This window comes from Paramormyrops kingsleyae, chromosome 7 (assembly GCF_048594095.1).
Source record: "Paramormyrops kingsleyae isolate MSU_618 chromosome 7, PKINGS_0.4, whole genome shotgun sequence".
NCBI lineage: Eukaryota > Metazoa > Chordata > Actinopteri > Osteoglossiformes > Mormyridae > Paramormyrops > Paramormyrops kingsleyae.
This window is the reverse complement of record NC_132803.1, coordinates 10123849-10146985: the sequence shown is the minus strand read 5'-3', so window position 1 is coordinate 10146985 and position 23137 is coordinate 10123849. Positions and strand designations below refer to the sequence as shown.

Below are 23137 nucleotides of genomic sequence, written 5' to 3'. Positions count from 1 at the left end.
CGTGCGTGCATGCATGCATGCATGCATTTATGTGTGCCAGAGCTGTGTACCTCATTCTCGCATGCCTGACCTCGCTCCATCTTTCACTCGCAGCTTTTGTGCGCTCCCCACAGCCCATGTCTCCTTTTGTTTAATTGCAGCAAACGGTGCATGTTTTCCTTTTTCTTTTGTTTACTTATCTGTTGAACAGCCAGCATTAATTTGGGGCAGTAGCTAATTAGCACTGCTCCTCATTGTTTTTTAGTATGTGGTAAACGGTGGACCGCTGGGCCAGTTTTAATTACAATTTAAGAACATGTAGTGAGCCGTCTAAAGCGGTGGATCACAAAGTTTTTGCACCATGTACCACATCAGAGTATTACACCCTCTGCATGCCACCATCACGACATCATTCTTAATTGTCAAGAACAACATACTGGTAAGACCTTTTGTTATTTTCATTGCACAAAGGTTATCATTTGACATTTTCTCTTTCCGTGCTGGTGTTTGCTGCACAGTTGGTTGTTGTGCAGTGCTGCTGGTGGCAATTTCGTCGTACTCTTTTATATATTGTTTTTAGATTACTAGTTTTGCATGAACCTTCTTTTGTACCTCTTCATAGTTTAATAGCACTGATTGCAGTCCACCTATGCTTTTTTCATAGTTCATTATTGGAGCATTCCTTTAGCGCATATTTTGTCTGGCTTACTTGGCTTTATATTGATATTACTGATCTGTCATTACTTAGAATTGGTTATAGGTATTGCTGTATTGTCATGAGGATGAGTTTGTGCACAGTATCACACCTGGTACCGAAAGAACTAGTGTCGGTGGATCCCCAGTTTCAGGTTATGTGTATTAAGGGTTCCTAAAATAAGGCCTCCAGGCCTTTAGCCTTTAAGCTGTGTCATAGCTAACCAATGAGGTGGAGGCAGTGGCCAGAACACAGTGCTCAGCAGTGTGTCTCTAATAGGTGTGAATTAATGATGACATGTTGCAGCGTTTATACAAAGGCATCAGCTTTCATAGTATCAGGTTCCATTCAATACAATATGGAGTAATTCAGTTCAAAGGTGCCATGACATTTTTGGAAAGGCTCTCACGGATAAGCGGTTGTGTTGCGTGCCCCCCCACCCTTCTCCAGTGTGAAGTTACATATCACCTGAGATATGGCAAAAATATTTTCACATTTTTTTTCTCAAGTAGGATTACCATCCATGATCTTAGTACATTTCTTTTTCATGTTGGTCTTTATGGCTGTTTTGCAAGTTACTGAACTGTACAACCAAACTAATTCCCCTGTTTTAAAAAATACAGCCCTATAAGGTAACAAAACCTAAAAGATTCATATTCAGCATACTTTTTGGGGGTTAAAAAGGTTTTTTGCTGTTGCCATTCAACGTGTGAAACTTGTATTCACATCTTTTCTATATAACTTTGTGCCGTGTCACTTACATAAAATCCGAATAAGTTCCATATTACTGATGTCGATTTCTTTTTAGGGACTGACTCCTCCACGTCGTCCATGCCGCGATGTTGTCCAATTGGGAATGTGTCACCCATTGTGCATGTGTGAAAGGGAGAGAGGAAGAAATCTGAGGCCCTACCTACTAGGGGTGTCATGATACCAGAAATGTAGCAGTCAGTCTTTTATTCCTTTATTAAACACATTTGAACATATAAAAATGGCGCTTCTGTAGATGAAAGCAACAACAGTACAGAACGGAATGCGGTATGCAATATGATTTAAAGTATTTACAATTTTTGTAGATATTTTATTACATCTTTTCATGGGACAACACTGAAGATATAATACTTTGGTACAATGTAAAGTGTTCAGTGCACAGCTTGTATTAGTGTTGTTTTGCTGTCCCCTCAAAATAACTAAACACACAGCCATTAATGTTTAAACCGCTGGCAACAAACATGAGTACACCCCCAAGTGAAAATGTCCAAATTGTGCTCAAAATCTCAATATTTATGTGGCCACCGTTATTTTCCAGCATTGCCTTAACTCTCTTGGGCGTGGAGTTCACTAGAGATTCACAGGTTGCCACTGGAATCCTCTTCCACTCCTCCATGACGACATCACGGAGCTGGTGGATGTTGGAGACCTTGTGCTCCTCCACCTTCCGTTTGAGGCCCCACAGATGCCCAATAGGGTTTAGGTCGGGAGACATGCTTGGCCAGTCCAGCACTTTTACCCTCAGCTTCTTTAGCACGGCAGTGGTCGTCTTGGAGCCGTTATCATGTTGGGATACTGCCCTGCGGCCCAGTTTCCAAAGGAAGGGGATCATGCTGCTTCAGTATGTCACAGTACATGTTGGCATTCATGGTTCCCACAATGCACTGTAGCTCCCCAGTGCCGGCAGCAGTCATGCAGCCCCAAACCATGACACTCCCACCACCGTGCTTGACTGTAGGCAAGACACACTTGTCTTTGTCCTCCTCCCCTGGTTGATGCCACACACGCTTGACACCATCTGAACCAAATAAGTTTCTCTTGGTCTCATAAGACCACAGGACATGGTCCCAGTAATCCATGTCCTTAGTCTGCTTGTCTTCAGCAAACTTTGTGGGCTTTCTTGTGCATCATCTTTAGAAGAGGCTTCCTTCTGGAACGACAGCCATGCAGACCATTTTAATGCAGTGTGCGGCGTATGGCCCGAGCACTGACAGGCTGACCCCTACCCCCCCCCCCCCCCCAACCTCTGCAGTGATGCTGGCAGCACTCATACGTCTGTTTCCAAAAGACAACCTCTGGATATGACACTGAGCACGTGCACCCAGCTTCTCTGGTGGACCATGGTGAGGCCTGTCCTGAGTGGAATCTGTCCTGTTTTAAACCGCTGTATGGTCTTGGCCACCGTGCTGCAGCTCAGTTTCAGGGTGCTGGCAATCTTCTTATAGCCTTGGCCATCTTTATGTAGAGCAACAATTCTTTTTTTCATATCCTCAGAGTTCTTTGCCATGAGGCACCATGTTGAACTTCCAGTGGCCAGTATGAGAGAGAGTGAGAGCGATCACACCAAGTTTAACTCGCCTGCTCCCCATTCACACCTGAGACCTTGTAACACTAACGAGTCACATGACACTGGGGAGGGAAAATGGCTAATTGGGCACAATTTGGACATTTTCAGTTCGGGGTATACTCACTTTTGTTGATAGTGGTTTAGACATTAATGTGTGTGTTAGTTATTTTGAGGGGACAGCAAATTTTACACTTATACAAGCTGTATACTGATTACATTGTATTAGTATCTTCAGTGTTGTCCCATGAAAAGATATAATAAAATATTTACTAAAATGTGAGGGGTGTACTCACTTTTGTAAGATACTGTATGTGCTAGTAGTGTGACAATTTTTCGTAGATTCATTTTTTATGGCTTTTTGAACAGTTGAAAGCTGTAGATTTCAGTCTTTTTATTAGCACTTGTGTCTTGTTTATGGCTCATCTGTCATACAAAGTTTTATGCGCAAAATACCATATAATGTGTTATCAACTGCTATTGCTAACTATGGCTAACAATTAGACGGGCTAGAACTGCAATGGCAGATTTCTCCCACTGTCTGACTTCCTTCCCCCTGTGACGTATCACTCCGCTTTGAGGCCGACCACACAATTGTGATGCTGCAGTGTGAAGATACCCGGTCCATTAAGTTTCAAGTTTACCCTTACTGCTACAGCAAGTTCCCATCACTAAAATACGTTTACAACTGTTTTTAAAGTGTTTTTATTACTAAGTAATCATTTACACTTAACTTGATAGTACAACCAATCTTTTATTAGATCGTTAATGTATATTTAGCTCAATAGTAATATGTTTACCCTTACTGCTGCAGCAACAGTTCACATCAATAAAATGTTTACAAATGTGCTTTTTTTTTTTTTTTTTTTTACGTGTTAATTTATTAAGAAATCATTTGCATTAGGCTTGATATACAATTACGTCTTGTTAGATAATTGTGTTCTGGGATAAAACATCGCCATTGCGCTAAATATACATCAGTCTTATAAAACGTTGGTTGTACCATCAAGCTAAATGTAAATGATTAGCCATATATAATTTTTCCTGGCCTTGTGAGCATCCTTCAGCATGTAAGGATGGACTAGAACACCTGCAGAAGTATATGTTGCCCCCCGTCAGTTCTGGAAGAATTGCAGCCTCAGTAAATATACTGGCACTCGTACCGCCATGTTTTTTTAGAATTTTGGTATCGAACGATATTGTAAGTATCAGTTCTGGTAACATCCCTACTACCTACTGTTTCCTGTCACTGGTTTATCGGTGTGTTGAAATGGATTGGGCTGACAAGATGCATGCATGAACAACAGAACTGCAACTGATAAAGTGCATACTATAGCGCAATACTAGCGATCTCTCCATAAAGGCAGATTGTGGACACATTTTAATCATTCATGATCAAATATCAAATCACGCACCCCTAACCTGAGTATCGATGCTGGCTGACGGTTAATTTTGCAGGGGTTTATTAATGGATTGTCTGTGTGGTTTGGCGCATGGGCGAATGCCCAGGCAGAGAGAGATGCTAACCGCGCATCACTGTGCACAAATGCAGTGATGCGCAGCCAGTGAACTGCACAGAAACTGAACCAAACACGTTGGCTGTAAGGTGATCGGCAAGCTGTCGGAGGCATGAATGCAGACTGCAGTGCCGTTCTTACTGACCCGGGAGGAGCTGCGCAGCTGACAGTGTAGCAACTGCAGAATCGCAGGAAATGTACTGCCCTGCAGGGTGGTGTACTGAAGCATGGTGCAAGTAATGCACACGGGCGATGCACTTTGAGACTGGTTGATTCTGTATGCCCTCCGGTGTTCACTTTCTCTCTTGGTTTATATGGGCGTGCTGGCGAATGTAATTTGCGCTTCGAGGGCCTCAGTTATTAAGGTCGCATATGCGCATTTCTGGTGTTTTTGGTCCTTTGCACCTATTGACCAGCCAGGGACCGGACCGGACTGTGCTGTGGTCAGTCTCACATAGTTCTGGTACCGTACTGGTCCATTTTACCTCACAGCCGCGTACAAACTCGCAGCCACTCACTAGCATGTCCTCAGCATGGAAGTTCTTCAGTGTGAGTGAAGACGACGCAAAGCTTGCAATTCGTAATACATGTGAACTAGAGCTGGGCAATATGGCCTAAAAAAATAAAATCTCCAATTTTTTCACAAAAAATCCGATTTCCGATTTTAATCGATTTTTTTCCCCCTCCCCTACTCAAGATCAAACTACAGATGACAAAAATGGTTCAAAACAAGTTTTAACTTTATTTAGCTTTTTTTACTTTAGGGTTAAAGTGCAATCTGACAAACCATAAAAGATGCTTGTAAGTGAGATGGCAGACCAGATGCTTGTGAGATGGCAGACCACGCCATTGTAAAAACTTTTAGAAAGCTTTCTCTATAGCTTATTTTCAAACTGGCAACAACACAATACACCCTCAAACTTATAAATAAAATTAATAAGTAATATTGTAATAATAATAATAAAAAAAACACTCATCATTATCATGTCAGCTTGGTATTAAGTAAATACTTTATGCCATTGGGCTTGACAGTGCAAAAGAAAGCTTTTGAAAAATTAAGAAAAATGAGGCACGTACTTCGGGTCTAAAACTTTTAGCATGTTAATGAATCCCAGCTTTTCCACAGTATGTATGGGCACCATGACTTTTGCACTATACATCGCGACAGTGTTTGCTTTCGCCTTCCATCGTGCCCGATTCTTATCATATGGCACATAGTTCGAAAATGTGTCAGGGACGGTTGCTTGCTTATCTTTGTTTGTTGTGCTGGTGCTGCGGGTATTTTAATTTCGCTGGGAGCGGCACTTCTCCCACTGCGCTGCGCGCCTCTGCTTTACATGCTGGAATACATTAGTCGCGCTGCTTCCTTTGGTTGCAACAGTTTTTAAAATCTTTGCAACGAGGACTTGTTTGGTCTGTGTCCGACCTCGCAAAACCGAACCAATTCCATATTACAGATGTAGCAACACCTTTCTTGGGCACAAGCGCCAGCTTTTCCCCTGTCATTGCTATGTTTGTTAGTGAATCTGCTACAGTGTTTGGGTGCGCCGCGCTAATTTACCCGTGAAGAATGGTGCGTCGCATTAGTTCCGCATGTGGCGCTCGTGTGTAAAAAAAAAAAAAAAAAAAAAAAAAAAGTAATAAAATCGATTTTCATGAAAACACATCGTCCTGAACTGTAAATTCGAATTAATCGATTAAATCGATTTATCGCCCAGCTCTAATGTGAACTAAAGTAAGCGTGGGGGAGCCGCCGCAAAAACGTGGTGAAACATCAGAGGTAAACTGATTATTAAACATATACTAGGTGATCTTGAAATGTAATGATCATTAAAATTGCGAAGCTAGCTAAGGTTTTTTTCCTGTGAGCATAGTAAAAACGTTTTAGTGAAACTTTGACCCCCTGCGCTATAATGTCTGTAGAGTATGAAGGTATGGAAAAAGCCTGATCTTAAACTAGCTTACTAGCGATGTAAGAATTATATTTGCATAACATGCAATGTTGCTATTAACAATATTACCCTACGCCTATTATTTGGAAGAGAATACTACACTTCAGTTTTCTTTGGAGGTTTGTAACCTATGGACATTTGTTTTGTTATTTAAATCTGTTGCACCTGCTCTTGTTTGGTATAGTAAAATATATGTCAGATAAAGTTGGGTGTACAGCAGCTCATTTTCAGTTAATTAATTATTTGTACCTTCTTTCAGTCACAGAGCAACCTGTAACGGTTTAATGATAATTGCAAAGTTTTAAGTTTCTTTTATAAAATTCGGAATCAGCGCAAATCCGTACTGGCAGATCACACTTGCAAAAAAATCAGAAATCCGAATCGGCCAGGAAAATTGCAATCGGTGCATCTCTAACAGGAAGCTCACGGGAAGGCGTACGCAATGTTTTGCACAAATTGGGAAAAGGCGGCACCCACTGTAAAGCAGGGAACTGCAGGTAAAGCAGCAAAATGACCATTTGCAGGCTGACAATTCGTACCATGAACACGTGCCTTCACGCGAAAAACCAGTAAATCTAATAATTGATTTATTTTTATTTTGTCCATTTATTTGAGTCCCCAGGCACATGAAAGTCAGCAGTGTGGCAACATTTTGGTTATTCAGTATTTTTAATTTTAAAAAATGTAAATTTCACGTGTTCTTTAGTGGTGTTATGTTTAGTTTTCCAGATTGTTGGTGATTAATAAAACCCAGAATTTTTTTTCCCCTGTTGTTTCTTGCAAAACGGAAACGGGTATGAACCGAACCGTGGATTTGCAGAATCATTATGCCCTTAATGGATCCACATATAAATTAGCCTTATATTCATGAAAATGCGATACAGCTTTCTTACTAGTGACTATATAAACAGGAAGATTTGGGCCTGATAGATTTCTTCAATGAAACCTCAGGTTCTTTGAGTCGAATGATGAGGCAGGTTCCTTAAGCAGTTTATTGAGAGAGAATGAAGATGTCACAGGAAGATGTTCTCACACGGCCGGTTCAGTGTCTGTCTGTGTCTGCCTCTGCCCCCCCCTGAGAGAAACGGGCCCTTTATGTATGGTCTTTGTACAGACTCCTTGAGCCAGGGGGTCAGATGGCTTTGAGAGTGGTTTGCATATAAAATGGAAAGAACATTATGTGAGGAACAAATAGGTGATAGAAGCAACTAGCAAGAAAAGGAAGGAAAGAGGAAGAAATGTAAAAGCTGTGAATTAGTAAACTTAATGAAAAGAACTTGAATAACTGCAGATTAACTAGGAAATCCCTCGGGAACGAGTTTTCATGGACCACCATGATTATTTTTACTTGTGTTTGCACTATGTTCAGTCTCTGCCATGGCTCCGTGTGTGTGGCGTTTGCATGTTCTCCCCGTGTCCTGGTGGGCTTCCTCCAGGTACTCCGGTCCCCCCCCCCCCCCCCCCCCCCCCCACGGTGCAAAAACATGCTGAGGTTAATTGGAGTTATCAAACTGTCCATAGGTGTGCATATGTGAGTGAATACTGTACGAGTGTGTCCTGCAATGGTTTGGCGCCCCATCCTGGGTTGTTCCCTGCCTTGTTTCCATAGCTTCCAGGATAGGCTCCTGGCCGCCCACAACCCTGAATAGGACAAGCGATTTCAGGAAATGGATGGAAGTTAGCACTACGTTTAATGTCTCTGCACTTTGTCTGTTTTGCAATATTTGCATGTTTCCTTACGTTGTGGGTGAACACCTACATAAAGCAAACATAACTGCATTTGCAGTGAGATCCGGTTTTCCTAAAGTGATCGGAGCAATCGACTGCACTGACATTACTTAATGGCACTCGAACCAAAGTTTATTTATCAAATGCACAACCATATAGCAGACAGCAGTAGATGCCGCTATTAGTACTGTTTGGATGGGATTAGTTTTACCTGGGGACGTAATGTAATTGAAGCAATTACCGAAGAGATCTGTAATTTTAATCCGTCCTGAATCTCCATGCCTATAATTATTACAAGCCTTCAGAGTAACAATTCAGGAGTAGGTTCTTCTGTATTTCAACGAACACGGACCGCGTTCGGTAATGGTAGTCCAGTATGAACTGTCATCTAGATAATAGTGACATCTGTAACCATATGCCAGTTTTTTTAAGATGGAAATGTATGCTAAAAATGGAGCTTCTGTGGGTGTTGGGTTTTCCTCCTATATGTCCGCCAACTTACACCTCCTTCTGCGTGAAGGTTTTCTGTATGTGCAGAGCAACACACATCGACTTGTAAGCTACCATATGTGTTGGAGGGGGAAAAAGTTTTTCTTAGTTTCCTTAGTATGTTAAAGGGTTATATCGCACAGAAAATAGAACTCGGTTATTTGCTTTCTAGATGTGCAAACTCTGACGTTAACATCAGCAGACGGGAATTCTTTTATTTCTGCTATCTCTGGTAATTTGCGGAAATGACGTGTTTCTTATCCCGTCCAAATCAGCCAAACAAATCACTTAAACTACATACTGAACCTCCCTAGGTAAAACGAATGCTTGTCCACATAAGGTAATGAAATGAGTTCTAATTAAGGTATTTAACTCGACAGAAAGCCATTTCATTCTATTAATATGCAAGTCATCTGTGATGCTGATGCGATATTGCAAAAGGATGTGGGTTTGCCTCTGATAGTTGCAGTCATACTGGCCTTGTATGTGGCAAGTTTTGTTTCTCTATATCCTCAGATCTGACCTTATTTTTTTAAATATATATATATATTTTTTTTTAATTTCCCCATGTACCCTTTAATCCTAGAGACACCACCTATAGCATGAACAGATTGGTATCAGATCTACAATGTATTGGACTGAAATTTCATATCCCGTACCCTTTGGCCCCTAATCACCCCCTGCAGCCTGCTAACCCGCCTTGTAGCCGCTGCATGGTCAGAGGTATCTCTGCTTATCAGTATGAGTCGGCTGCCAGGCTCCCTTTCCCTGAAGGACCTGGGGGTCTGGCTTCGAAAGGCGGCACATACTGGTAGTTTGATTAGGTAAAGCATTAAAAACTAGAATGCATGAATTAATTTAAAACATATTTGCAGTGTTTCTCCTACCATTATATTAGGGGGGCACCTCGCCCCCCCCCCCCCCCCTCGAAGGTCAAGTTAATTTAATTCTATTTTCTATATAGCGCCAACTCACAATAGAAGCCATTTAAGGTTACCTTTCCGATAGAACATGTCTATACATTGTCCTTTTATTAAACAAACTAAATAGCCGTATGTTATTTATCTTATTTACACACCAGCTTGTCATTTTTGTCTCTACACGGTCGCGTGTTTACAATCCTCCTCTGCTCTCTGTATCGCGCATGGCGTAGTTCCGGCCCGATGGGCGCACACAGACACTTGCGCGCACACAGGTGAGCACACCCCCACCAGCGGACAGAGAGCGCGCGTTGGAAAATATGTCGCGTCAACCACCTGAAAAGCAGACAAAAATAGCTGTGTTTCTTAAACGCTCCCAGGGAGGTGAATTGTCATAAATTGTCATAAAAAGAAATGTGATGTTTAGTTCAGTTGTTTATATTGACTGCTGTTAAAAGAAAACACATGAACACCATGAATCCTGTCGGTGTCCGTTTGCCCCCCCTGCCCCTCCCCCCACCCCCAAAGCTGTAAACCTAGGGGAAACACTGAATTGTATGTAGAAGTAACGGACACCTGCTATAATACATTTACATTTGTCCTTGTCAAAGCTCTCTAAAAGAGAAATGATATTTTCAACTTGAAATGAACAAAAGGAATAGAAAAAAAAATATTTATGTATGCCAAGGATTGATTAATTAATTTATTTACGTGGAACATATGTAAGGAATTAAGTCACATTTCGTCCTTCATACATCTGTCTCTTCAGATTCTGCCTGCGCTCAACATTGTTTCTCAGCTTGTTTACAAAAGCTTTGACTTCCAAGCTCAAGGATATATAAATACAGGTATCTATAGATCTGTCTGCTTTTGGGACTGGGACCATATTATAGCTGTCACAATTACTCTTAGCTCGATTTTACCCGATTTATTAAAAAGCATCAATTAAAAGTTTCCTTCTCGATTACTCACCAGTATGGCAGAAGACAGTCAGTGCAAAGCGGTCAAGGGTCCAAATAAACAGCAAAAGCATCAGGTGTGAAAGCATTTCACGTTAAAAGTGAATGAAATTGCAGTCGTTTGTCAGTATTGCGGAGCGGACTTTAAATATCACTCCAGCACTACTGCATTACAAATAGATCTTAAAAGAAGACATTCTGGTTCGACGGACGCGCCCTGTAATGTGAGGTTACCCATAGATGTGTGCTGTTACTCTCGGTGTAGCCTACCCTGTCTTCGTCATCACTCATGACTTATCATTTTGCTTAAATTACAATCTCTATGTCAACATAATCAGCACTAAAACCAGGGTTATAACCCTGTCACTTAGCCAAATTTTTTTCGTAATATGGTGCATAACCAGATGTTTTGAGCTATTGCGTGTTTTTGCATAGGGCTGAACGATATTGGGGGGGAAAAAAGTTCACATTGTGATATTAACATTTTTGCAGTATTTAAGAGTTTTTAAAATTAAGCTCTGTTTGGCTATATAGTATGGCCATTAGTTGTGCCAATGGATACACAGCAGTGCTGACAAATCACTTGCTTTTAGTTCAGTTTTATCTCTGTGGAACACTGAATATTTCCATAGAGCGGAAGACAAATGTCTTTTTGTAACCAGTTCTTGTTCGCTTCTCATTTTTGTTTAATGTCTCAAAGTATAAAAGTGTAGCAGTTCAGTGAGATATTCAGGTGCCAGCCCGTTCAGTGCTTTAAAAACAGACAACAACATTTTAAACTCAGTTCTAAACCTCACAGGTAGCCAGTGAAGTGAGGCCAATATTGGAGAAATATGATCATGCTTACGCTTACCAGCGAGGAGACAAACTGCTGCGTTTTGCACTAACTGCAGATGAAGAATTAGCGATTGATCGACTCCAAAATATAATGAATTACAATAATCCAACCAGGAGGTTATAAAACCATGGATAACCTTCTCAAGAACTTTAAGGGGGAGATAACCTTTAACCCTAGCTACTGTATAAGTCTCAATTGATAAAAACTTGTTTTAATGACAGAGCTCACCTGATTATTAAATTTAAAAGCATTACCAAAGGGCACACCTAGGTTCTTAACAAATGAGCGAATATAAGGAGAAAGAGGATCCAAAAGACCAGAAAAGCAATCCATACACTTATGGCCAAATAGAATAATCTCTGTCTTGCTATCATTGAGGTTTAAAAAATTACAGCTCATCCAAGGTTTAACTCGTCCAAGCAATCAAACAATTGCTGAATACAATCATTCCTGCTAAGAGTTAAAGGCAGATAAATTTGTACATCATCTGCAAAACAGTGAATGGCAATATTATATTTTTCGAATATAGACCTCAGTGGCAATAAATACAGTAAAAAGAGTATAGGGCCCAGGACAGAGCCTTGGGGGACTCAAGAAGTAAGAGGAGGCGTAGCTGAAGAGAATTCACCCAAATGAACGGAAATGCTTCGACCAGTTGGGTAGGACTGAAACCATGAGAGGGGCCAAGCTGAGACTGGCATTTATCAAAGGAAGTACAATCGGCCTAACGGTATCAAAAACATCTTTAAGGAGACGAGAAGGAACACTCAGAAGGAGAGTATGTAGGCCGCAGCTGCTTTACTATGCCTGAAAGTGACGAGAATTGCATAACCAATTGACACTGAACACATTTGCAAGTCCAAAGTCCTGAAAAGCACCCCAGCTGCTTTGGTACTTTGTGTCCTGGAACTTTTGGCACAGGTTCTCGACCGGAAGTCAGTGGGAAAAGGGAAAGTACTGAAAGTACTGTACCAAAAGTACAGTGACCGGTGCAATGGAGAAGTGCCCTAAATCAGCATTCTGGCATCTCCATAGTTTAGATCAAATTTGAAAACTTTGTCTAAGTAAGATTACGTAAGATGCCGGCTTGACCACTGTAATGCTCTTTTCGCTGGCCTTCCCAATAAGACTATTAGGCAGTTATAGCATTAGCAGTTAGTATTTGTCAGAGTTACAGCTTACCCCAAGAAAAGAACTCATCACTCTGGTTCTTAGATCCTTGCATTGGTTTCCAGTCAGATACAGAATCAGTTTCAAAGTTTTTATTTATATATCAATCACTTAAAGCAGGGGTGTCCAATCTTATCCGCAAAGGGCCGGTGTGTATGCGGGTTTTCGCTGCAACTCTCTAATTAGATTACTAATTAGAGGACTGATTGGCTGAAGAGTCCTCACACCTGGGTTTGAACAGCTGACCTACAGGTTATCCCAAAAACCTGCACACACCCCGGCCCTTTGCGGATAAGATTGCACACCCCTGACTTAAAGGGTCAGCCTTGAAGTATATTTCTGAAATGCTCGTTGACTGTAAGCCTTAGATCCACAGGAGCTGCTCAGCTAGTGGTGCCCAGAGTAGCATCCAAACCAGGTGAAATGGCATTTAGCCATTATGCTGCCAAAGTCTGGAATCATCTACCTTGGATATCAGATGTGCCCCAAATCTTGCTAGTTTTGAAATCTCTCCTGTTTTTAACAGCCTTTGATTTGTTTACACGAGTTTTACTTTGTATCATTTTAACACGTGTTTTTTTTTGTTGTCCTTTTTAATCTGTATTGTCTTAGATTCTGTTATAAATCTGTAAAGCACATTAACTGATCTCTATGTCTGATAATGTGCAACTTAAATTTAACTTGAATTTGAACTTTGTAAAACGAGTCTGTACTGTATGTAGTTACTACTTTATTACTGTATTATTGTTATGTACTCTATACGTTTATGTTGTTCCACTGTCTTTGGAAGTCAGAGCTCCACACAGACCATTTAGTTGCATTTTGTGGCCATGTCTGCATGGTGTCATCAAGCATTAGACATTACCTGCTACTATTTAAATGTATTGGTTGTATATGAGCTGAGCCACCATCTTAAATTCGGATGTACGCCATTGGTGCGACCATAAGCCAGTCGTTAGTTTGGAAATTGCAAACAAACATAAAGGCCAGTCTTTATGTACAAATGTGTAAGACAGATGTGTAACAACCATGGTTTAAGGAGCTATCATGCGTTTTTAAATGCACAGCCGCGGAGGTGTGTGTGTGTGTGTGTGTGTGTGTGTGTGTGTGTGTGTGTGTGTGTGTGTGTGTGTGTGTGTGTGTGTGTGTGTGTGTGTGTGTGTGTGTGTGTGTGTGTGTGTGTGTGTGAGAGAGAGGTAACACTTTACTTAAAGCATACATACCGTCATAATGCATTATGATGCCTTCATAAAGTAATATAAAGACAGCTACAAATATTTTTAAAATGCTTAAAACATTGTCTATTACGTATTATGACTGCTCTATGAAGCTCTCATCAATAATGCACTATAAATACTTTCCTAATGCATTATAATGATCAGTATAAGAATTAAGGATACTTTGTACTGCATTATGAAGGTATTTAATGATTTTTTTTTTCTTTTTAGTATTATCTAGCATATATTTAAAAATAAAGTTTTACTGTTACTCATGCATGAGCTCTGCATGTGCTTTGCAGGTCCATCATAATCCATTTCCTCCTTGCCGTTTCCTCACTCAAGTGTTTGTTAGAAACATATTTCTTTGAACTCCTTTTTGCTTCATAATTATTGCAGTTTTTGCCAATGTTGTGTGGCTGTAATACTAACTACGCAATACTGGCTACTGTGAGAGATCTCTCAACATATAATGCAACATTCAGTAAAGCGATATGTGACGGAGCAAAGTACAAGTACTGTACGAAGTGGAGCAGTGGTTAGAATACAGAGAATGCTGCAGCGGTGTTGCATAATTAGTGACTTGCTGTGAAGGTAGCTAGTGTAAAACATTTCATGCCACAGCCTCGTCCAAACAAGAAAGACTGAAGTCAAAAGAGCTGACCAAGATGGGTTTTCTAGCACTGCCCCCTGGTGGACATTACATAAATCTGGAGGACTAAAAGTTACCTCTACGTGCAAGTATGAGTGACAGCGTGCGTAAGCATACATGTTGCAAGCGTGGAGTATAAACTGGCCCTTAGGAATAGGTCTCGTTCGTAATCCAAGGACTGCCTGTTTTGCAAAAGTACAATAGATACAAATTAATCATTAGAAAATGTTTGCTTGTGTGCCGGAGGGCTGCTGTGAATGGAGGCTGTATGTTGTGCATCTACTGCATTGGCCGGGTTGCTGCAGTGGGGAGGAGCATCAGACCCGTCGCCGGACTCTGTCTCTATGGCAACAAGCACACGCAGATCTTTCGTGTGGCATGGCTGTTTGGGGGGGGGGACAGAATGCCGGTGGCTAAGCACCTGGATGCTCTCAGCCTGGCTCAGTCGGACTTGGCTGCTAGTTCCGCTTTTGGCGTTTGTGTGTCAGGCACGTTCCAGTCTTTCGGGACTGAAAGACGCGATTTAATCAGTCTGCAGGCGCCATGACCGATCGCCGGAGGTGTTCGCCTTTACCTGCCTGCAAAACCGTGAGGACATGGTGGTCTGACGGCTTGCAGCTAAGGCAGCCTCTCAGATCTGCCGTTTGGAAACCCATCGATCGGCCAGATTGGCTTTTAAAGAATCCATTGAAAACGGCCTCTGAAGGCAGATGCTTCTGAGCTCAGCTTCTGTGTGTCTGTCGGCCTGTGCTGAGGCTCCCTGCCCTTCCTGAGACTTACGCCCTCCCCCTCCCCATCTCTCCGCAGGGCGTACTCGCTCGTCGACTCCAGCCAAGTTTCCACCTTCCTCATCTCCATCCTCCTCATCGTCTACGGCAGCTTCAGGTAAGCACCTTTCAGACTTTCCATTTTGTGCTGGACTGAAATCACTGGGATGTGGGAACGGAATCAACACAGGTGTGATGACGTCGTGCCGGGCCTGAATGAGAAGCCAAACGGGGGGGTCGTGGCAGCTCACACTGACAGCCTGGTTCTGCTGGTGTGGGAGCATTACGCTGTGGGGGGGGGGAGGTCGTGGCAGCTCACACTGACAGCCTGGTTCTGCTGGTGTGGGAGCCCTACGCTGTGGGGGGGGCGGCGTGGTCCATGACTGGTCCGCTTGAGCCGTGTTCCCGCTGCACACAGGTCGTTAAACATGGATTGTGAAAACCAGGAGAAGGATAAAGACGGGGGGTCTGCAGCTGGGGGCTTCAGCACCACAGGCGGCAACAACAACAGCAACAGTGAGTGTGGGGGGGGGCAGCTGAGGACCTGCACATTATGCTGTCTGCCTGTGTGCCTGCATCACACCCAATGTCCCCGAAATATGATCATAACATGTTATTCTGGTGTTGTGGGGACATTTTTCAGTCCCCACAATGGGAAACTCAATTTTATGAAAATCTGTGACTAAAAGAGAAAGTCTTGTATTTTGTTTACTTTTGGTTAAGGTTACGGTTGGGTAGGGTTAGGGTCCTCATTGCTGGGATTAGGGTTTTCCCCCATATAGATGATTGAGCAGCCCCCACAAAGACGTGTGTGTGTGTGTGTGTGTGTGTGTGTGTGTGTGTGTGTGTGTGTGTGTGTGTGTGTGTGTGTGTGTGTGTGTGTGTGTGTGTGTGTGTGTGTGTGTGTGTGTGTGTGTGTGTGTGTGTGTATTCTCAGCATTCTCTCCCTTTGTGTTTCGGCCCTTGCAGGTATTCAGACCATCGACTCCACGCAGGCCCTCTTCCTGCCCATCGGTGCCTCTGTCTCCCTGCTCGTCATGTTCTTCTTCTTCGACTCTGTCCAGGTGGTCTTCACCATCTGCACCGCAGGTACCCGGCAGCCCCTCAGTCACACGGTGATGCCGCCCGGCCTGTCACTATCCCCCCCGGAGGAATCTATCTGACCCCCCTCCCCCTTCTTTCTGTAGTTTTGGCGACGATAGCATTTGCTTTCCTCCTGCTGCCCATGTGCCAGTACCTGACCCGGCCCTGCTCCCCGCAGAACAAGTAAGAACGCTGCCCGATAGTCGCGTGAGCCTCCGGCCGGTCCGGGAGTCTGGGGATGCACTTGTGTGAAGCTGAGCGCCTCCGCTGGTCTCACACGGGCTCTGCACATGACCCTTTGCTTGTACCGCAGAATCTCCTTCGGCTGCTGCGGACGCTTCACCCTGGCAGAGCTGCTCTCCTTCTCCTTGTCGGTCACCCTAGTGCTTATCTGGGTGCTCACAGGACACTGGCTGCTCATGGACGGTGCGTGACGATTCCCCCCGCATGCACACGATAAACCCCCACCCCCCTGCTGGTTATCTACATATGAGTGTATCTTCGGCTGTGTGATATGTAGCAGGTCTGAAATGTCAAAGTCCATCACTTAGGTTTAGCTGTCCCCAAAAGAACAAGCTGCAGAATACAGACCGCTGGCAGTGCCTGATCCTTCAGTGTGTCCACAGCTCTGGCCATGGGGCTCTGCGTCGCCATGATCGCCTTCGTCCGCCTGCCCAGCCTCAAGGTGTCCTGCCTCCTGCTCTCGGGGCTGCTCATCTACGACGTCTTCTGGGTACGTCACCCCCCCCCCCCCAAAACCAGGGTTTATTGATCACTAAAACCAGTACGATTAGAAACCGCGACATGTAAGACCTACAAAGATCTGCTCGGTTCCTGTCTTGGCATAAATGTCTTCGTTTGGTGTCCTTTATAAAGTTCCCTAACAGATTTCAGTACAGTGATCCTGTCCACCTATCACGGAAGTTATGTTCCAGACCCATCAGCGATAGGTCAAAATCCGCGATATAAAAAGACCATATAAATAAACATTTTATAAATAGTTTAGCCTTAAAATACTCCTTCCACACGCTTTAAACACATGTACACTTATTAAAACACACTTTGTAAACACATATGATATGTGGATGTCGGGCTAAGGATACGAGTAATAATAATAATATAATATGTAATGTATATGTATCTACTAGGGGTGCAACGGTACAGATATCCCACAGTACGGTATGTACCTCTGTATTTGGGCCACGGTTTCGGTTCAGTTTAAATACAACACTACAAATAACACAAGAAAACAAATAATAAACTGCCTCTTATTTATGTATAAAATATCTATACATGTATAAAATTCAAACTTACAAAATGTAAACAAAAACACTTTTAAAAATGTTAAAGTGCTCTAAACACTCTATATTCCACTCGAGGCTCTGTGCTTGTCATAGAGGTCGGGAATTATAACGTCGCTGAAATGTGTACGGCAGGGCACAACATAACGTGGGTCAAGCATTTTAATTAAGTGGCAAAACCCCGCATCTTCGACAACAGAAAGGGGTTGCAAATCTTTAGCAATGAACGTTCCCACTGCACGGGTTATTTTCTTATGTGTCTCGGATGTGGCAGGTATGTCTGTTGAAAAGCTTTTTCGATAGACACTTGTTTACCTGCAGTTACCTTTTCATCTGTCCTCCGTTCAGGAACCGTTATATCAGCATGACTACGCTTGAGATGCTTAGCCATATTGCTCGTGTTTCCATTAGCGTATGGGACACGTGTTAGGCAATGTTTACAAACAGTGACATTTCTATTAACTGTTTTGACTCCCTGGTCGTTGTATTCTACAGCGAACCCGAAAAAAATCCATACTGGACATTTGTACGAAGCCGGTGCTTCTTCAAACTTCTGCCTCTCAACTGTTCCGCTAGTGCTGGCCATACTTGTTTGTTTTTCTTTTTTTCTGCGTCTGCGTACCGAGCTGCGAGCTCAGCTCCAGTTACGTCAGTGTGAGAGGGCGAGTGGGTGGAGCCACACCAGTGATTGGACACTAACTCACGGTGGAGGGCTTTCGCTCATTGGCGCTTACTGTTTAACTGGAGCCTGATAAGCATTAATCGCCAATTTTCAAAAGGAAGTGCAAAAACGAAATACCGCGGTACACAAGGCCGTACCGGACCGTGCAGCGCGTACCGAACGGTCCGGTATTTTACCGAGTACCGTTGCATCCCTAGTATCTACATATGTATATACAGTGACGCGTCGGATCAAAATCCGCTATAGTGGGGGCACGATAGCTGACCCGCGATATAGCAGGGGATCACTGTATTAATAAACAGGTGATGGAAAGCATGCGCACATCCTAACGGCAGGAGTTAGCAATGTGATTAGCCTGCCTATTAGCATGTTTGACTCTAATTTACCGAACCCCCACCATCTTAATGGCTGACCATCCTCGTCTAGGCCTCTGTAGCTGAACGCATAGCGCTGCGAAGGCCAATTCATACTTCATGTGCTTTTGGCCGCACACAGGGTGACGTGACACATTGCATCCGGGTTTTGCACCAGATAGCTGTAGGCGGTGCCTGTGTAGCCGAGAACTTTGTCCGGCAGAGATGCACGTCCGGGCGAGTCGACTGCGCGTGTGCAAAATAATTGACTAGGTGTTTCCACTAGGTGGCAGCACTGACTTTCACAGTGCAGTGGTCAACCAAGAAAGAGTAGAGGTAGTTATAGTAGTAGTTGTGGAGGTGCGAAGCTACCCACATATCTAATTTCTCATACTATCCAGATATTATACCACGCTATACACTATTTTAAAAAGCAGCGGCAATCCAATATTTTGGCGAAACACTTCACTGAGCTGTGGGGGAGGGGGGGGGGGGTCTTCCCAGCTAATTTTGTCGTAAGGATTTCAGAATACCTTGATATGCGGAGTTACCTTAATACTACCAAAGCCTTGAATACCTTTACAACTGTTCAAAGTTTAATCGTTTCGCTACTTTACTGCTTGTATTTGTGGTTTTTGCAATACATCTGCCCTCTCCTGGTCTGGTGGAGTATCACCGCTGTATTCATGCACAGACCGCAACCATTTGCAGCCAATGGGTGCTGATGGGTAATGCGGCATGCGCGTGAAGGGGGAGGAGCCTGGCGGGGCTGCCTGGACCAGGCCTCAGCTTGTCCTGCGGTGTCAGCCTGCAGGCTGTGCTGAAGACTACCTGGGGTGTCAGACGTGGGGAAATGGGGGGCCTTGGCTCCGATAGCCACACTCCTGGGGTAACGACCACCCCTTCTGCCCCCAGGTCTTCTTCTCAGCCTACATCTTCAACAGCAATGTGATGGTGAAGGTGGCCACGCAGCCGGCCGACAACCCCCTGGACGTTCTGTCCCGCAAGCTGCACCTGGGGCCCAGTGTGGGCCGGGACGTGCCCCGCCTCTCGCTGCCCGGCAAGCTGGTCTTCCCCAGGTAGGAGAGGCAGCCGCCTCTGGCCCGGCCCGGCCTCGCCGGCCGTGACCGAAAGACGTCGCAGTTTCTCGCCTCGCTTTGCAGTCTGTATATCGACCGTGCGGCCGTTCACCCAGTAGAGGGCAGCAGCGGGCACAAGGCCAGGGACGCCCCAGGCAGGATGCTGAGCACATTCACACATTATGGCCTGTTTAGAGGCTTGTTCTCCTACCAGCATCTAATTTGGGCTTTAGGAGAAACCTTGAGGAACACCACTGAACACGGAGAACACACACATCACTCAGCCATAGTAAGCGCTGCCCCAGTTTATCCACTGTATCCACTGCTAAATGTCTGTGCCACGCATTCATACCTTAGGGTTAATTCGTACACAAAACGCTCTTTGGGGGATCAGTCAGATGCATTCTTCGGTTTGTTGCTCCGCCCTCTGACTTTTGCCCCGCCCCCTAGTTCGACAGGGAGCCACTTCTCTATGCTGGGCATCGGGGACATTGTCATGCCAGGCCTGCTCCTCTGCTTCGTTCTGCGCTACGACAACTACAAGAAGCAGGCGGGCAGCGATCCTCTGGGCCCCCCCAACATGTCGGGTCGCATGCAGCGCGTCTCCTACTTCCACTGCACACTCATAGGATATTTCGTGGGTGAGTTTGTGGAGGGAGGGGAGCGTCGCCAGGGTAACGCCGCGGGTTCATCAGCACTCTTGCTTGTTTAAGACTCATCTTGCTGCTGTTCGATCTATGAAAGGGCTGCTGCTGAGGAATGAATAGAGGGGAGAACCTTCCAGAAGGACGTGGTTTGGAGTATTAGGATTTGCTCTGGCCATGATCATAGCATTTCTGTGAAAAGGCTCTGCCCTGTCCCTCAAAGCAGTTTCATGTGTCCTGAAGAGTACAGTCAGAACCGCAGGGAGCTGTGTTGGTGCGCCTCCTTCCCATGCCGCTCTCTCTCCTTCCGCCAGGCCTCCTGACTGCGACCGTGGCGTCCAGGATCCACCGAGCCGCCCAGCCTGCGCTGCTGTACCTCGTGCCCTTCACCCTGCTGCCCCTGCTCACCATGGCCTACCTGAAGGTGCATCTGCAGCACAGTAGCGTAGTGAAATGTTTCCTGGTGGCAGGCAGTGTTGCTGACTTGTGTCTCTGTGCACGCAGGGGGACCTGCGCCGCATGTGGTCGGAGCCCTTCCACACAAAGAGCAGCAACTCCCGCTTCCTGGAGGTATGATCCGGCGTCCAGGATCTCTGGGAGTGCACAGAGGAGAGACGGACTGGGTGGGGCTCCCCCTGGGCCCCGCCCCTTCCCTGGGCAGGACGCCTCCCTGCACGTGGATCTGACGACTGGATGCCCCACCCCTCTTAATCCACCCTGTGTCATCAGTTTGGTGTGTGACTGTCACTTTGACCGGAAGTCAGTTTCTAATCGGGGAGTTTTCATCCTCAGACATAAACCCCACCCTTCATCCAAACAAAAACAAGTAAATATACATTTTGTTTTTCATTGGAGGCCATTCGGACAGCCGTGTTGGACGTCAGTGGGACCGGCCGCAACTGGGGTGTTTTTAATTTTGCTATTCTTCTCTTCCCCATTTAACCGCCGTGCTCCAGGCTGAGCTGACAGTGGGACCATGCTGTGTGTGTGTGTGTGTGTGTGTGTGTGTGTGTGTGTGTGTGTGTGTGTGTGTGTGTGTGTGTGTGTGTGTGTGTGTGTGTGTGTGTGTGTGTGTGTGTGTGTGTGTGTCAGGGACCAGCAGAGGGATTCAGGAGAGCAGAACTTCTACAACTTAATTTCTGTAACATTTCCATGACACTCCTCCTGAGATACTTTTCATAATTCCCTTTTATTTAGTCGATGTTGTTCCTGGAGCACAGGTGTGTGCTTGTGCTCGTATGTGCAGTGAAGCAGCGTGCTGTGTGGGTGGCCCGCCCAAATGCTTGTCCTTCCTGTGCGTCGTGGCCTCGGCTGCTCAAACAAGGACCGAAGGATGTGGCGGGTCACGTGATGCCCGTCTGCCTCGCACCCGGGACAGCAGCAGCACCACGGTGGCTGAATCCGCCCTTTCTTTCCGCAGCCCCTTTACAGCTTTGCAGCCGTTTTGCGGCGTGGAGACGTTGGAAAGAGAACCAGACCAGAAAAAAGTGTGTGCGTGTGTGGAGTGTGTGGGGGGGGGGGGGTGCCAAATGGAGTGAGTGGTGACGCCAGTCATCAGAATTTGTCCCTGTCCAGGCGTGACCTGCCGGCCCACCGCCTGCCACGCCCCAGTCATGGGCGGGTGTGTGCCGCTCGCCGTGTCTAAGCCTGGGTCATAGCTTTGCGAATGGAGCCCTTTGCACACTGGCTGTCATGGCCTCCAGAAGTGGGTGGGGGAGGGGGAACAACATATGGACTCTCACTGCAGTAGGCATTGTAATGACAAAATAAAGATATGGATTTTTTTTTAAAATGATTTTTTTTTTTTTTTAAAGAAAAAAACTCTTATTTGTATTGTGTTCTCACTTTGTCTTTGTGCTATAGTTTAGGCTTTTCGTTACACTCCGTCCCATCCTCACAACAGAGGGCACCAGCTCTGGAACATCGCCATTATTTCAATGGACTCTGTTTAATTAACGCGGAATAAAAATAAAAAAATTGAGAATATGTGCGGCATGGATCCCGGTCACGTGACCCTAAAGGCGTCGTCTGATAGGGCGAAGGATTGGCTGTAAATAAAGACTCTAACTGTACACTGCTGTGTCTGGCGTGATCTGTCTCCTGGGTTCGGTCTTTGGATGTAACACTGTGCCGGTGATTTGTCACCTACCGATATACGTTTGCGCTAACCGGCAGTTTTTTATGCTCTATAAACAAGCACAATGCGGTAGGAACGATGTTGGTACCGTACCCATTGTCGTTACTTGTTGCTACGAGTGGGGAAATCAGCGGGAATAACATTTAGCATTTTTCACACAATTTTCGGTCTTTCATATACGTTCCGCGGGATTATTGCATATTTAGTATAGTAAAACGATTACTTGTGATTGGTTCGTTCCCTTTGCACGTTTATTACGATACACCACTGGTTTAACATTTAAAGTATATTTAAGGTGAACGTTAATCGAACCTCCCATTTTTGTGTGATGACAAGACGCAGAGTTAATCTGAAAGAGCGGATATAGAAACTGGATGGATGGAATATAAAACGCTAACCGGCGATCCGTCGCCCAACAAGAAAACACGCGGTTGCAAACGGCTGAGAAAAGAAGGTGTAACGACACGGAGAGAAGTTCAGGTTAACCGATTGCATCCACGGTAACCGGCGTCTTCATAGATACTCACTTGTTAAGATGACTAATCCGAATACATAACGCGGTATTCTGCATACAGACATTTATACATTTCAATATAAAACAGAAATATGAAATATTTTAACAGCTCGAGGATCAAAATTAA

At 44.6% G+C, this 23137-nt stretch overlaps 1 protein-coding gene across 1 annotated transcript in view; it reads left to right on the top strand.

Moving 5' to 3' along the window:
* LOC111842180 (signal peptide peptidase-like 3) overlaps positions 1 to 22431 on the top strand; it is a 28214-nt gene extending 5783 nt beyond the window's left edge. Inside the window, exons 2-11 of the mRNA XM_023808537.2 lie at positions 15258 to 15335; positions 15636 to 15733; positions 16187 to 16306; positions 16405 to 16483; positions 16614 to 16726; positions 16927 to 17033; positions 19552 to 19715; positions 20166 to 20356; positions 20674 to 20783; positions 20864 to 22431. Of these exons, the coding sequence (XP_023664305.1) occupies positions 15258 to 15335; positions 15636 to 15733; positions 16187 to 16306; positions 16405 to 16483; positions 16614 to 16726; positions 16927 to 17033; positions 19552 to 19715; positions 20166 to 20356; positions 20674 to 20783; positions 20864 to 20935 (1132 nt within the window). The 3' untranslated portion in view covers positions 20936 to 22431. The remainder of the gene's footprint in view (positions 1 to 15257; positions 15336 to 15635; positions 15734 to 16186; positions 16307 to 16404; positions 16484 to 16613; positions 16727 to 16926; positions 17034 to 19551; positions 19716 to 20165; positions 20357 to 20673; positions 20784 to 20863) is intronic.
* Positions 22432 to 23137: the final 706 nt, after the last annotated feature.